The sequence below is a fragment of the Mirounga leonina genome, unplaced genomic scaffold (genome assembly GCF_011800145.1).
Source record: "Mirounga leonina isolate KUSES-001 unplaced genomic scaffold, KU_Mleo_1.0 Mir_454, whole genome shotgun sequence".
Classification (NCBI taxonomy): domain Eukaryota; kingdom Metazoa; phylum Chordata; class Mammalia; order Carnivora; family Phocidae; genus Mirounga; species Mirounga leonina.
Window position 1 is genome coordinate 3919294 of NW_023270763.1, and position 15056 is coordinate 3934349.

Sequence of the window (15056 nt, forward strand, 5' to 3'; positions counted from 1 at the left end):
AAAAAAAAATCAGAGCAGAAAAAAGGATTAGATCGGCTGAGCGCGAACTGACTCCCTCTCGACTCTGACATTTCAGCCTATTAGCATTTCTCCACGGGGCCTTCTGAAACCTATTAAAGTGTAATATTAAAAACCTCTTGGCTGGGGGCCTCTCTCGCCTTCCATCCGCCGCGCCCCCTCCAGGGAGGGCGAGACCGGGAAAAAAAAAAAAAAATCTGTTGAGCTCAGAGGAAGCAGAAGCCAAGCCCAAAAAGTGCTTGGCTGGCCGCGGCGGCCGGAGGGGGAGGGGAGCCCCAATCCCCCAGACTTTGTACTTTTATTTTGCGCTTTCAGCAAAATCCTTTCTCGGTTGAGTCGCCGGGAGCTGCCCGCGGCAACCTACTTGGCTGCGGGCGCGAGGACTGCGGACGCGGTCGGAGGGGCCGCCCTGGGGCCCCCGCACCCTCTCTCTGCAGCCCCGCAGGGACCCGTGCCCGACTGGGCATTACGTACCCTCAAATGGAAGCTTGGAGAGGCAGAAATCCTTGCCGATCCTGCCTCGGAGAGCAACCGCGGTGATTAGATTTTAATTAAAACAAGAGAAGCCCGCTCTTTCGCCCCGCGCTGCGGACTCAGCGTTTTCGCATCGCTGGTTCTTTTTTTTTTTTTTTTTTTTAATCCATTTTTAAGCAACTTTTCTGGAGGGGGAAAAATGAGCTAGTTAGCGCCCGTTCGTTCTATTTTTTTTTTTTCTCCGCTTTTAGAAGAAAACGGGGAGAGGGGATAGGCTTGGAGAAAGCGAAATGGGGGTGTCTAATTTAATTCCAGTACAAATTTGAGGAAAAAAGTTCAGCCTCTTGAGGGCAGTTTCAAGTTGCCCTTCCAGGAGCCTCTGCGCTGGTTTCGAGGCTGCCCTCTTTTGGAAGCTGGAGCTCCGCAGGGGGAGGAGGGAGGAGTGAGAAGTAAAGAAAGGAACGAAAATAGCCGGAGCCGAGGGGAACAGCGGCGGAGTCCGCGCTTGGAGCAGGGCGCGCAGGTCTCAGTGGCGGCTGGGGCGGCGGGAGGTTCCCGGTGCGGCCCCGGGACGGCCAGGAGCAAAGACGGAGAGGAGAGGGGGGTTAGAGAAAGGAGGTATTGTGTCTTGTGTGCCTTGGGGGAGGGGGTCGACTGCAGAAATAAAATAAATGCAGTTGAGTTGCGCGGGGCTGCTGGAAGCCGAGGCAGGGGAAGGGGCAATGCGTGCGGCCGCAGCCCCGGTAGGCGCCGAGCATCCTCGAGCCTTATGCGAAGGCCTTTGTGGGTTCCTAAAAGACCCTCCCATGCCTGAGGCCCCATCGTTTCCCCACCCCCCTGGTTGCCATCCAATATTCGGAGCCCAGACCCTGATCCCCCACCCCATTATCCCCGCCCTGTATCTGGAATGGGTTTTTTGTGGGGGTTGTATTTTTTTTTTTTTAATTACTTTTCATATAGCTCAAGCAAAAAATAGGTATCTTGAGAAGGTTGAGGTGGGCAATACAAAGGACTTGAGGGCTGGGGGGAAAAAATACAAAGCCTATTTTTATAAATGTTTAATGTTTTCACCCCTGGACGCTCCAAGACGCCGTAATTGTGAGATGGCGGGGTATGTGTGCCATAAATCATTTAGTTGCTAATAAAAATTCTGCCTGTTTGCCCTGCATTTGCCGATGGCGTTTGCATTTTCCAAGTCTGTGCCTTGTCTGCGTGGCGAGCCGAGCCTGCCTTTCATTAGGGTCGCGGTTCGGGGTAGGCGAGACCCCCCTCCCCCAACCTCCTCCTCCCGGGCCTTTGTGGGCCCCAGCCCCCTCGCGCCGCCCTCCCGGCACAGACTCACGCCCGCGGCCGCGCTAGTCACCGCCCGAGCCCAGCCGGGCCCAGGGCCTGGGGACGCGGCGGCGGCGGCGGCGGCTGCTCCCGGGTCCTGGCCGCGCGGTGCGCAGCACAGCCTGCCCGCGCCCGCTCTGCGAGCGCAGCGCGCCCCGCCGAAGAGCTGCCCGCCGCGGCCGGCCCGTGCACACCCTAGTCCTTGCACGTCCCCCCCGCCCCCGCCGCTGCGCCCCGCGCCCCGTTGCCCCCGCAGCCGTTGGGTAAACAGCGTCCGGGAGCCATCTTGGGGCGGGGGACGGATCCCAGGCCCGGTGGTGGGCGCAGCTCGGGCTCCCTCCGAGACCCTGCCATTCGCAGGGCACCCCTGGGGATCCCTTGCCAAGCTTCGGAGTCTGGGGCAGCACCCTCCCCGCTCTGGCGGACCACACTGAGATGTCAGAGCCAGGCCTGGGCGCCCTGCGCCGGGCGGCAAAGACGCGCCCCGCGTGCGGTCCGCCCGGGTCTGGCCGCCATCTTCCGCCCCCCGCCCCCCCCACCCGCATACTTCTGTTTACCCGGCGGGATCTGTGGCCAAAAAGTGTGTTGACTCGGGGTATGTGTGTGTTTTGCACTGACTGGGCGGAAAATCGGCGGGGGGCGGGGGGGCCTCCTCGCAACCCAGACCTCAGTTCCCGGTGAACCCGCCCAGGCCCGCGCTGTCGTCCGCGGCCAGCCGGGGCTGCCGAGCCGAGGCCTTTGGTGTGTTCTAGGCCTCCGGCTCCGTGCACGCGACCCGACTGACAAAATCATTCCCCTTTGTTTCAAACCGAAGAACAGGCCGACTTTGCGCCCGGTGCTCCCCGGCCTGCTCCTCGGCCAACGCTGCCCTCTTCGGGGCAGAACCCGGCGCTTTCTGGAGCCCTGGTGTTGCTGGCCACGCGGACACATTCTCCCCTTCTCCTTGCCCCAGAGAAAACTGGCCGCCTTCCGTAGGCGAGGACACCTGAGCCACCTCCACCCGGCGCCCCAAACCGCCTTTCCCGGTGGGGACCAAGTCCCCGCGCTGTGCCAGCCTCTCGGTGAAGCCGGCCTCTGCTGCCCGCTCGCTCGGGAAGCCCTGGCCGGATCTGGGGCTTACAAGGGCCACTTTCCAGGTCCCAGGTCTGGCAACCAGGGAGCTCCCGGCGCGGGCGCCGCGAAAACCCGGAGAGGCTGCGCGCGGGACATCCATCCTCGCCATCCCTTTTCTGCGGCTGGCCCAGCCACGACTCGGCGCCGAGCCGAAGTTCGGCCAGCCCGGCCAAGAGGGGTCCCAGCCCTGCAGAAAGACCGAGGACGCAGCGCCAAGCCCGAACGCCGCAGGGACAAGAGCGCTCGCTCGGTGGGCAGAGCCGGGGCTCGGCCCCAGCGGATCCCGGCGTGTCTCGGCTCCGCCTCCGGCCCTGGCCCCTTTCCCCGGCCCCGGCTCGGGTCTTCCATGCCACTGTTTGGCTCGGAGAGGCCGGAGACGTGCTCGGTGCACCGGGGGCCGGATGCGGCCATAAATCTCCATGCGGGACCTCCTTCCCGCCGCTCACACGCGGGTGCTCCCGGCCGGCCCCGCGTCCGGGGCTTCACCGAGCGCCCCGCTCTCCCAGTCACAGCCTGGGGTCCCTGAGACTGCCCGGGGAGTCAAGCCAGGAGCTTCCCTGTTCACCAAAGAGAGCAACGGATTCGCCCATTCAGTGCCATCACCTTCCATCCCCACGGTCGCCCGGACCTCAGGCGGCCTGGGCCTCACCGGATCCCGGCCTGGGGTAGGGCCACCCGGCCGGGCACTTACTTCTAGGAAGGCTCGGGGAGGCTGGAATGGGCGCAGGGCCACCTGCCTGAGCCCAATTCCGTGCCATTAAGGGATGATACCAGGGTTAGGTCAGAGTGTCTTTTCGGAGGGCAGCCAGCCACCCTTCTCTGCAGACCTGGCTTTAATCCGGCGCCGTCGTTCTGCCCCTGAGTGCTCTGCGGGGGCTCGATATGGGGAGGTGGGCTTTTTTTCCTTTATTCCTTTTTTTTTTTTTTTCTTTTTTGCCTGATGAGGACCATGCAGGGTTTCTGTGGGAGCGGCACTGGGAGGCGGGGGCTCATCTAGCTCCCCACCCCGCGCCAGCCCATCTCTCCCTCTATGCCAGGGATACCCGGGACTTTTCGCCTCCCAGCCCCACGTCAGCACCCCCATCGGCCACCGGCTTTGGCGCAAATAGCCGAACCATCGGGAAAGCAGGAATCGGCGGGTCGATAGTGGCAGCCTGGTAGGGGCGGTGGTCTTTCCACCCGAACAGTCACAGAGCATCTGGGGGACAGACCCAGAGAGGGTGCATTTGCAATAATAACGCTTAATGTCACCAGCCTTGTGTGTCTCTCTGCCAGAGGGGCGGGAAACGGGCCTTCACGTGGGTACCTCGCAGCAGCTGAGCAGGCCTGCGCGCGATCGGGGACAAGCACCTCCGAACGGTCTTTGCTCTTTGCAGGGGACTTCGGTGGGGACAGCCGCAGAAGGGGGAGGCATTCACCCCCTCCGAGGAGCCTCCCCCTCGCTGTGCCGGTCATACAGTTGTAACGGCCATGGTAGAGGCCGGGGGTTAGAAGGTTTGGTAAACCTCGCCGGAGACGGTCTTACTATGGGAGCTTGGGCTCCTTCCTAGAATTTCTCGAAGCATGTTTGGAGGGACTGCAAGGGCTCCGGCAGGGCCCGGAGGAAATGGAGCGCTCGCCCCCGCCGCCTGGGAGCAGAGAGGCCGCGGCGCCGCTTTCCGGCCGTGCCTCCCCCCTGCCCCAGCCCCGCCGCAGCGCCCCAGGAAGCGTCTCCGAAAACAAAGCGCTGCGGTTTCAATCCAAGGTTAAAGTCCACCATGAGCAAGTGTTGTTTTTTGTTTTTTTTTTTTTTTCCCTCTCCGGAATCCGAGAGCGATAGCGTTTCTCCAAATAAACCGCCAATAAATCAGCTCCCGGGGCCTCCTGCTGAAGAGCTCTACCGACCTTGGGGAATGGTTTTCCTGCTTGGACCCCTTCCGAGGCCGGGGTGGGGGGGGCTGCGGTGCCACGGTGCCCCCCCCAGGGAGAAGCAGGAGAGGGGATGGCCAAGGGCATTCGTGGGCGGGTGTTGTGGCACTTGTGTGCCCAGAGGGTGTGGGGAAGTTTTGGAATTGGGGGGGGGTGGTTACTGGGGGGACTGGGAGTCCCTGGCTGGTAGGGTTTATTGTGGGGGCTGGCTGCTCTGGGGGAGGCTGGCCGCATGTGCGTTAAGTGCCTGGGGAGCCCACACTGTTCAAGGATGAACACGGCCTCTTTGGGGGCCTCCTTCTTTGTCTGGGTGTGCTTGGGTGTGCCCTGCAGGCGAGTTTGTGCGGGTGTGACTAATGGGATTTATGTATGTCAGTGCCAGGGTGACTAATGGAGGGCTTGGCAGCACGTGTGTTGGGGGAGGAGGGGGCTGCACCTAGGTGGGGAGTCGGGGCTCTAGGAGGAGGCCACCTCCTGCCTGGTCTTTAGGGGTTCACCTCTCTGGCCACCTGTTCCCAGCTTTGTTTGGACCTCTGAGCACCCCCTGGCAAGCCTGTGTGTGCTGAGATTTCTGGAGCAAATTCCATCACAGCCCTGCCCCCCCTCCCCCGCAACGTACCTCTGTCCCCTCCCACTACCCTGACCCACTCTGCCTCTGCAGACCCAAGCTGGTCCCTCCCATTCATGGCAGACAACTCCCAGTTTCTTCTTTTCCAGGCTGGAAATTTCTTTTGATGCAAACTGGTCCCTGCTTCGTACCAGCTTTAACAGCCCTCTGACTTGGGTACCATGGTGCCCGTTCGATGGACAAGAAACCCCAGGGGAAGTGACAAGCTCACACAGCTCAGAAGTGGCAGCAAACACCCTCAACGAAGCCAGGCAAGGGGGTACAAACGTGGAGCCCCAGCATCCCTGGGAGCCCCCAGCCTGACCAAGACCAGCTTAAAGAACTATACTAACCCCCCCTGCCACCCCATTTACTGCCCTTCCTCATCCTCTCTACTCCCTGCTGCCTCTGTCCTGCCCCCGCCTAGGGGGAGGCGACAGAGGTCAGAGGTCAGTGGGAGTCCTTTGGGCCTGGGGTATGGGCGGGTGAGGGGAGGCCTTCCTTGGGAGCAGGGCCCACATTCTGCACTCCAGGGCTGGAGGGGGCTGCAGGCAGGAGTTCAGGGGAGCAGACCCCGGGTCCCGCACACCTGCTGTAGATTCTGACTCAGGACACACCTGGACAATGACATTTCCCATCTCCCTGGGGTCTTCTGGTTTCTGACACGCACACACACCGCCCCGGTCTCTGGTGCCCTTGTGGGTGTTCTTGCTGTTGCTTGCACACACGTTCTGTCCCGTGCATCTGTGTGTCATGGGTACACTCACCACAGGCGTCCCTGCAACCCAGAGAAATGGGGTGGTCTTCCTAAGGTCACCCAGCCTGGGTGGCAACAAGCAAGCCCAACCCGTTTCTGCCCAGCCCTCCACCTCCCGTGCTCGTCACTGGTGCTCCAGGGCCCACGGTGGCATCGAGAGAGAGGGGACAGCAACACCCAGCCTCGTCCCAGGTGTCCTGGGGTCCTCCCACACCCACAGGCTCCCAGGACCTCTGTCTCTGTCTCTCACACACGTGCGCGTGCACACACACACACAATGTGTGTCTCTCTCTTCACCTCCCTCCCTCCCTCCCTCCCTTTTTTTTTTTTAATTCTTCTTTGGCATTTTCTTTCAAGCAGAAAATAAAAACATTTCCCATGGCTACAGCTTTGAAAGCTTCCCTCTTCTCTCTGCCTTTCTCTCGCCCCCACCCCCATGTGGATCCATTTCTAGAGTCAGCAGAAAGTCAAAAACAAACCCTGAAGATCAAACCTGACAGCCCACCCCCCTCCCCCCCCCCCCCCCCTTTCCCCGCATGTCTTAGCCTGTCCCCCCCCCGGGCATGAACAGGGGGGGCCCCCCCCCCCCCCCCGCACATGCACAAATGCACTCCCACACCTTCTATGGCCGCAGGGAGTCTCTTAAGAACCTTCTAGAGCTGCCCCTGCCAGAAAGGCCTGCTCACTCAGTTCCTCCTGCTGGAAGTGTCTGGGTTCTCCCTCACGCTCCCCTTTCCAGCCCTGCTCCATCCAACCCTCCTCTGGAAGGCCGCCTGTTGTGGGTTGAATACCCCCAAAATTCATAGATTCAAGTCCTAGCCCCAGTACCTCAAAATGTGACCTCATTTGGAAACAGCCTCCTTGCGGATGTCATTGGTTAAGGTGAGGTCATCCTGGAGTAGGATGGGCCCCTAATCCAATATGACCAGGGCCCTTATAAAAGGGGGGCACAGACAGATACAGGGGGAAGCCTTAAAAGACCGAGACAGAGACAGCCATGTAGGAGACAGAGGGAGAGGCATGGACCAGACTCCCCCACAGCCCCTGAAGGAACCCACCCTGCCCACACCTTGCTCTTGGGCTTTTGCACTGCAGAATTGAGACAGTAAATTTCTGTTGTTATCCTGCAGTGACAAAAATCCCCAACATCTCAAAGGCTTAGCACAACACCTAAAAATGTATTCTCCCTGACACATCGTCTGCGCTGGGCCCGGGCGACACTCCACGGCACCCAAGCCACTTAGGTTCCACGAGTTGTCGACCTCGATGTGACACCATCACAGGGAAGGGAAGATTATCCCACGGGGGGTAATAACATCACTGGTGCTCACCATCCATGTGACCACACCCAATGAAACGGTGCTAGAAGCTGGGTCTCCCCCATCCTGTGCTCAGGAAGGACCGGAAAACCTAAGATGGGCGAGCACAGGCAATGTCCACCGCAGCTAGAATGTGACCTCTCCCGATCTGTTAACTTTTTTTTTTTTTTTTTTAAGATTTTTAAGTAATCTCAGGACACCTGGGTGGCTCAGTCGTTAAGCGTCTGCCTTCGGCTCAGGTCGTGATCCCAGGGTCCTGGGATCGAGTCCCGCATCGGGCTCCCTGCTCGGTGGGAGGCCTGCTTCTCCCTCTCCCACTCCCACTTGCTTGTGCTCCTGCTCTCACTATCTCTGTCTCTGTCAAATAAATAAATAAAATCTTTAAAAAAAAAAAAAAGATTTTTAAGTAATCTCTACACCTAACGTGGGGCTTGAACTCACAACCCCGAGATCAAGTGTCTCATGCTCTCCGGACTGAGCCAGCCAGGTGCCCCTAACCATGGCACTCTCTTAAAAGTTGTGGTAAAATACACATAACATAAAAGTCGCCATCTTAACCACTTATAAGTGCAGGGTTTGGTGGCGTTAAGTGCATTCCCATTTCTGTGCAGCCAGCCCCACCATCCATCTCCAGAACTTTCCCATCATCTCAAACTGAAACTCTGGCCCCACAAAGCCGCTCCCACCCCCTCCCCCAGCCCCCCGACACCCACCCTTCTGCTTCGTGTCCCTGTGAATGGGACTCCTCTGAAGACCGCACATAAGTGGAATCGTACAGTTTCTGTCCCTTTTGTGTCTGGCTTATTTCACTTCGTATAACGTCTTCAAGGTTTCACCCAGGTTGGAGCAGGCGCCAGAGCGTCCTTCCTTTTTAAGGCTGAATAATGTCCCACCGTATGGCTGGACGACGTTTTGTTTATCTGTTCATCTGTTGATGGACACTTGGGTTGCCCCCACCTTGTGGCTCCTAGGAATAACACTGTTAGGGACAGATAACCCTTCGAGTCTCTGCTCCCGATTCTTTGGGGCCTATACCCAGAACTGGAATTGCCCCATCCTACGGCATTGTTATGTTTAATTTTTGGAGGCGTCGCCATGCTGTCTTCCTGGCACAAGGGTTCCAATTTCTCCACATCCTCGCCAACGCTTGCCATTTGATACGTGTGTGTGAGGGGGGGTTCTCGTAGCCATCCTAATGGGCGTGGGGTGGTATCTCATCGTGGTCTTGATTTGTGTCGAGCGTCTTTTTGTGTGCTCATTAGCTATTTGTAGATCTTCGTTAGAGAAAAGTCTGCGCAAGTTTGTCCGTTTTTAATGTTTTTTTTTTAAAGATTTTATTTATTTATTTGAGACAGAGAGAATGAGAGACAGAGAGCACATGAGAGGGGGGAGGGGCAGAGGGAGAAGCAGACTCCCCGCCGAGCAGGGAGCCCGATGTGGGACTCGATCCCGGGACTCCAGGATCATGACCTGAGCCGAAGGCAGTCGCTTAACCAACTGAGCCACCCAGGCGCCCCGTTTTTAATGTTTTTAATTGTTGTTTTGTTTTCTGTCCTTGGCACTATGTTTAACACTGTGCTGACCAAAATGGACCACTTGAGTGGGCCACCTGCTGGTCCCCGGTTTGCGAACCTCATGGAGGTTCTGCTCAGACCACCCCAGGTCGTCAGGACACTGCTAAAGGTCAATGTTTTCCTGAGGCCACACACTCACGCCCTTGCATTTACCCACTCCTGTTTGTTTAACAAATACTCACCAGGTCAAGCCCTGATAAAGTGGTACAGAGTGGCCCAGAGTCCCGTCCTCAGAGAGCTTGCAGTCCAGGGAGTTCCCGGGACACTCTGGCCAACAAAGAGTGTGGTGAGCGTGGACAAGGAGCAGCGGAGGGCCCAGGAGCAGGGCAGGGGCCAGACCAGGCAGGCCCTCCGTCCACAGGAGAAAAGAGATATTGGAAGGAGTTGGTACCCAACCTCCTTAAATAAAAGGAATACTGGGGCCCACAGCTTAAAATCCCGGAAATAGAACACCCGTGGGGATGGGTGGACCAAGCTCTCCCTCCCTCCCTCCTTATCTCTCCCTCCCTCCCTCCTTATCTCTCCCCTAACCCTTCCATTCTCCCTCCCTTTCCACTGGCCTTACTCTCCTTGGAACATCAGTGCCGTGGGATATGGCCCACCTCAGATCTGCAGCAAGAAAGAGGTACCTCCCCAAAGGGACACGGGGAGAGTTGGTAGTAAAAGGGGGGACACCACTGAGCTCTCTACCCATCAAGCGCTTCTCTGAGGGCAAGATCGAATCAGACCTGAAGGATGACGAATGGACAGATTTCCATCATGCAGCCTTGCTCAGGAGGCAGAACGTCACGGCAGGGCTTGCAATGGCCACCAACCTCGTGCTCCTTCTCCTTCCCCTCTCTCTCCTCCTCACCCCCGCCCTCCTGGGTTCAAGTTCTGGCTCTGCCACCTGCTTGACCCATGACATTTGCAAAGTCACCTCCCTGTCTCAGCCTCATTGTGCCTGTTGACCTGTCTCCCTGCCTGCGTCACCTGCACACCAGGTCACAATCCCAGTTCCAGAAGAGAACATGCCACGCTATGGCGCACGGGACCCGGCCTTCCCGAGCAGCTGTCGTGACCCACTGTAACCTCTGACGATGGCCACACGGTATCTCCCTGCTGCAGAGTGACCTTGACATTCCTCCCATTCAAGGTGGAGTCTATAACAAGATGCTTGGAAGTGACACGGCAAGGCTTCCAAGGCCAGGTCAGAAGAGGAGACGCCAGGTCACCCTTGTGTGTTAAGATGCTCACGTGGAGCGCTGAGCCAGCAGGTGTGAAGCTGGATTGCCCAAGGCCACCAAGCTCTAAACTCCTCCCGCATGCTGAGGCCCTGGCGAGGTCCCAACCCCCCCCCCCCCCAGCACTGACTCCTGGACGTGTGTGCAAACAGGAGAGAGAAAGGAGCCTCCCCACAGCTGCGTGAGTGAGGCTCGGGGACTGTGACGGCCCAGGTCACCCCCGGGGTGGCGAGTGGGGCCTGGAACCCAGTTCTGTTTGCCCCCCCCAAGGCTGCCCCCCTTGGTGGGTGCCGGAATGACCACGCTCCTCGGCCCTCCTGGGCTTGAGTCTGAGCCCCTCCAACCTCTGCCTCCCCTGTCACACGGCGGCCTCCCCTCTGGGTCTGTCTTCACGTGGCGTCCTCCACTCTGTGTGGGTCAGTCTCTGTGCCTCTTCTCCCCTTCTTATAAGGACACCAGTCATATTTGATTAAAGGCCTGCCGTACCCCAGTGGGACCTCATCTTCACCGATTACATCTGCAGTGGCCCTATTTCCAAATAAGGCCACATTGTGGGCTTCCAGAGGTCAGCACTTTAACGTGTCTTTCTGGGGCACACAATTCAATCCACCACCCCAACCTGGATTGCCCCTCGCCCCTCCGCCCCCTCCCGCCACCAGGACACAACCGAAGCCCCTCCCTCAGAAGGCACAGGGTCCTTCAGCCCTCCGTGAGGCAGAGGGGCAGACAGGCCTCCTGTGCGAGGGGCAGGTCTGGCAACGCCCACCTCCCCTCAGCACACACGCCCTGGCACAGACCGTAACTGGAGGGACCCAGCCCAAAGCCGCCGTGACTCGGGGGCTTCGGCTAGCGAGGCCCCGGGGCCCAGGCACCCCTCGGCCAGTGGCTGCGTCGAGTGGAGCCGTCCTCCTCCCGCTCGTCCCACACCCTGCAAGGGCCCCGCTGACCCACGTGGGAGCTGACCTGTGACGCTCGGTGTTCTGGCTGCCTTTCCTTCGCTGTCACCCTCCCCACCCCTGCTTTCTGAGGGTCACCCCCGAATAAAGCACCCGCCCTCCCATCCTCGCTGTAGGGATCAGCTCTGGGGGAGCCCCTCTGGCAGCCAGTTCCTGCAAACCCTGCCCCGGCTACATGGTCTCCACCCCAGAGAGGCCAGTGGGGACCCAGGAAGGGCTGCAGAGCCGGGGCCCAGACCCGGGAGCGCCTGGACCAGAGCTCCGCCTGCACGGCCTGCACTGACCTGTCCGCGTGTGGGGTCTGGAGGGGACGGCGTGGTTGCCTCTCCAGGTCACATGGTGGGATGGTGATGAGAAGGTCTTGAACCCCGATGATCCTCCTGACCCGGCTACTGCCTCCCACGGGTAGGTCAGCCTACAAGCCAGGGAGCCCAGGTCAGCGTGCTCGGGCCCCGGGAACAGTTCGAGATCAAGGCGAGCACAGAGCCGGCTTCTCCTGTGGCCTCTCTCCATGGCGTTTAGACACTATCTTCTCTCCGTGTCCTCCCGTGGTGGTCCCCCTGTGCGTGTCTGTGTCTGTGTCCCAACCTCCTCTTCTCGTAAGGACACCAGTCCTGTTGGATGAGGGCCCACCCTAGTGACCCCCTTTTAACCTAATTACCTCCTTCAAGGCCCCGTCTCCAAATGCAGATGCATTGTGGGGTATTAGGGGCTAGAACTTCAACATACGCATTTCGGGGGACAGAATTCGGCCTGTTTGGGCTGCTATAACAAATATCCAGAGCCTGGGGGTCTTAACCAACAGGCATGTATCGCTCACATTTCTGGAGGCTGGAGGTCCACGATCAAGGCACCGGCCAACTCTGTTTGGTGAGAACCTCTGTCCTGGTTCATAGATGGCTGTTTTCTCACCGTGTCCCCTTACAGCCCACACCAGAGGCCCTCTGCTTTATCATGCTCTCCCCCACGTTCAATCCAGTAGATTTCAGTAGATGTCCACCCAAGGAACAAATGAAATGACATGATCCTGGTAGGGTTTTGAAGGATGAATAGAAGTTTGCTAGGCAGAGAAGGCAGAGACAGACATTCCAGGCTAGAGGAATAGCCCGTGCTGAGGCCTAGAGACCTCCCAGCAGGGTCTGCCTGGCTCCCTGGTAGCATGCTGGGCCTGGGGGAGGGGGAGAGCCAGGCATGCCCCCCCCCAGGTGACTGGCCACCCCAGGTCAATGCAAGTGGCGGTGGCCCTGTGCCACCCTGCTGACCTCCCACCCCTGAGCCAAGGCCCATCCAGCCTCCACAAGGAGCAGGGCCCCAGCAACTCCGCCCACAGGAGCCCAGCTTAGATGATTCTAGGTATCTCTTTTCCCCTTCACGCCTGGGTGGGTTGAGCACTATTTATTCAAACTTGCATTTTATTGGTGTTTTTGTTGAAAGCCCAGGAATTATTCATGGCTGGGATTCGGTTCTCTTCTGGCAATGACTGCATTTTTGTACACAAGGTACAAATTACGTGTCAGTTCAATTCACCGTCAATCGGAGGCTGCCCCCAAGCATCAAGCAATGGAGGCTCGGAATGTTCTAGAAGTCAAGTCTGGCTGGAGGCAGCAGGGGCCTGGGTGGGTCATGGTCCCCGAAGTCACTAGGGATAGAGGACGGGGAAGGGATATAAGGGAGGTGACCAGGGAAAAAATCCCACCTCTGTCCCTTTCCCTTCCATGAGCCTGATCGGGCTCTGTCTTCCCAGGTGAAAAATGGGTGCTGTCGGAGTATTTATTTAGCACAGGAGACTGTCCATGTGGCCTTCCACATGTGTCGTCACCCATGCCCGGCTGTGTGTCACACGCGGGGGCCCTCCGTGGGGCCTAAAGAGGGGGGCAGAGATGCCGAAGGAAACGAGAAATGAACGCAGAAGGGTCAGCCTCCACTCCTCGGGGGGTGCTGATGTGAGAACATGGCCCCAGGAGCCTTTGACGCCCCTCCTACTGAAAGGTGGGGTTTCCAACACCCCGTGGAAGCTGGCCTCTCGACAGAATGTGACCGAACCAAGGGTGCCGTGTCTGATTCGGCCTCCCCCAACCGGCATCTCCTGCTTCCTGTGTCTTGGGGTGACACTCCTTGAATCCAGCCACCATGATGCAAGGAGGCCCAAGCAGTCCCGTGGAGAAGGACGCACGGAGGGGGACCCCCGTCGCCAGCCTGCATGCACGTGTGGGTCGGGCGCCACCTTGGAACCCGCCCCGGGGGGTGCCGCGTGGAGCTCTGCCTGCCGAGATCCGCTCCCACGGCAGATTCACCAACAAAATAAATGACTGTCGTTGTTTTTGAGCCAACGGTACTGGGGCGGTTTAAGTAAAACATGGGGTTCAGGTGAAAAGAATTTCTTAGGCCCCGTCACAGACGCCTCCCGTGGGGGCCAGAACCCCCCCCCCCAGGTACCCATTGCCCAGACTTGCCCTGAGGGCCTCCCTGCGGTGGTCGGCTCCTAATGTTCAGCGGGCTCTCAGCGGCGGTTGGGAGGGAAGCCGGTCTCTGTGGCGTAAATACTCCTGAATCATGTTCACCAGCCCCCTCGCCAGTCCCAGATCCAGGTGTTGGCAGGGTTGGTGCCTCCTGAGGCCTCTCTCCGTGGTGTGTAGACAGGTGTCTTGTCCCAGCATCCCCACATGGCCTTCCCTCTGCGTGTGTCTGTGTTCTGATCTCTTCTTACAAAGACACCAGTCAGACTGAAATAGGGTCCACCCTAATGACCTCACTTTACCTTAATTAGCCCTCCGAAGGCCCCAGCGGTCCTAGGCGCCACCCCTCCATGCAGCTCTGTATTCTGAGGTACGGGGGTTAGGACTCCAACACGCGTCTTGAGGGACACAGCTCAGCCCATCACACCCCCTCCAGGTGGAGGAAGCAGCCTGAGCAGAGGTCCAGAGGCTTGGCCGAGCCGAGCCTGATCACTAGCCTACCTGCTCCGCAGACGTATCCCACTTGGCCCAGACTGAAGAGCCCCGAAACCGAGGATCTTGGGGGAAGCGAGTTGGCAGGGAGACTCGTCAGATGCTGCTGAGGTGGGGCTCTCGAGAGCCTACAGCCTCTCTCACTGTGTCTCACTCTGTCAAATAAATAAATAAAAATCTTTAAAAAATAAAAAAGATGATTATAATTAAAAATGTAGTTAAGATGCAGTCACACCGGATTTTTATTTTTTTGTAAGATTTAGTTTATTGTTAGAGAGGGAGAGAGCACATGCAGGGGGAGAAGCAGAGCGAGAGGGAGAAGACTCCCCGCTGAGCAGGCAGCCCGATGCGGGGCTCGATCCCAGGACCCTGAGATCATGACCTGAGCCGAAGGCAGACACTTAACCAACTGAGCCACCCAGACGCCCCTATCTTTATTTATTTTTATTTTATTTATTTTATTTATTTTATTTTATTTATACACTGGATTTTTAGAATGGGCCCTAATCTGGTGACTACTACTCTTAAAAGAACTGGGAGCTTTGGATACAGACACCCACCCTGAAGAAGGGGGCCATGTGACCACAGAGACAGACACGGGCTGGGGGTTCAGGTACCCGCCAACCACCACCGGATGCTGGGAGGGAGGCATGGGATGGGTTCTCCCCTCGGGCCTGCAGAGGGATCATGTAACCTAGGACTTCAGGCTTCTGGAATTGTGGGAAAATACATCTCTCAGCCACTAACTTTGTGGTGTTAGGGCAGCCCCAGGAACCCAGGCACCCAGGGTACCCCCCAGGGCCCCAGCGGCGCGAAGAACCGATGGC

General features: G+C 58.4%; 1 protein-coding gene across 1 annotated transcript; it reads left to right on the forward strand.

The window, feature by feature from the left end:
* Window positions 1-1595: 1595 nt before the first annotated feature.
* On the forward strand, window positions 1596-6469 carry LOC117999229 (leucine-rich repeat extensin-like protein 5). The gene is made up of 4 exons (XM_034988170.1): window positions 1596-1603; window positions 2922-3602; window positions 3975-4094; window positions 5563-6469. Exons 1-4 carry the CDS (start codon window positions 1596-1598, stop codon window positions 5774-5776), a joined length of 1023 nt encoding a protein of 340 aa, XP_034844061.1. The 3' UTR covers window positions 5777-6469.
* The last annotated feature ends 8587 nt before the right edge of the window (window positions 6470-15056 follow it).

What these genes read in the sequence shown, in the direction of transcription:
- LOC117999229 (XM_034988170.1), top strand. An exon ending in TCACCGGATCCCGGCCTGGG is followed by an intron (nt 3,603 to 3,974) that starts GTAGGGCCACCC and finishes CCTCTATGCCAG; the next exon opens with GGATACCCGGGACTTTTCGC. An exon ending in GGGTCGATAGTGGCAGCCTG is followed by an intron (nt 4,095 to 5,562) that starts GTAGGGGCGGTG and finishes CTTCTTTTCCAG; the next exon opens with GCTGGAAATTTCTTTTGATG.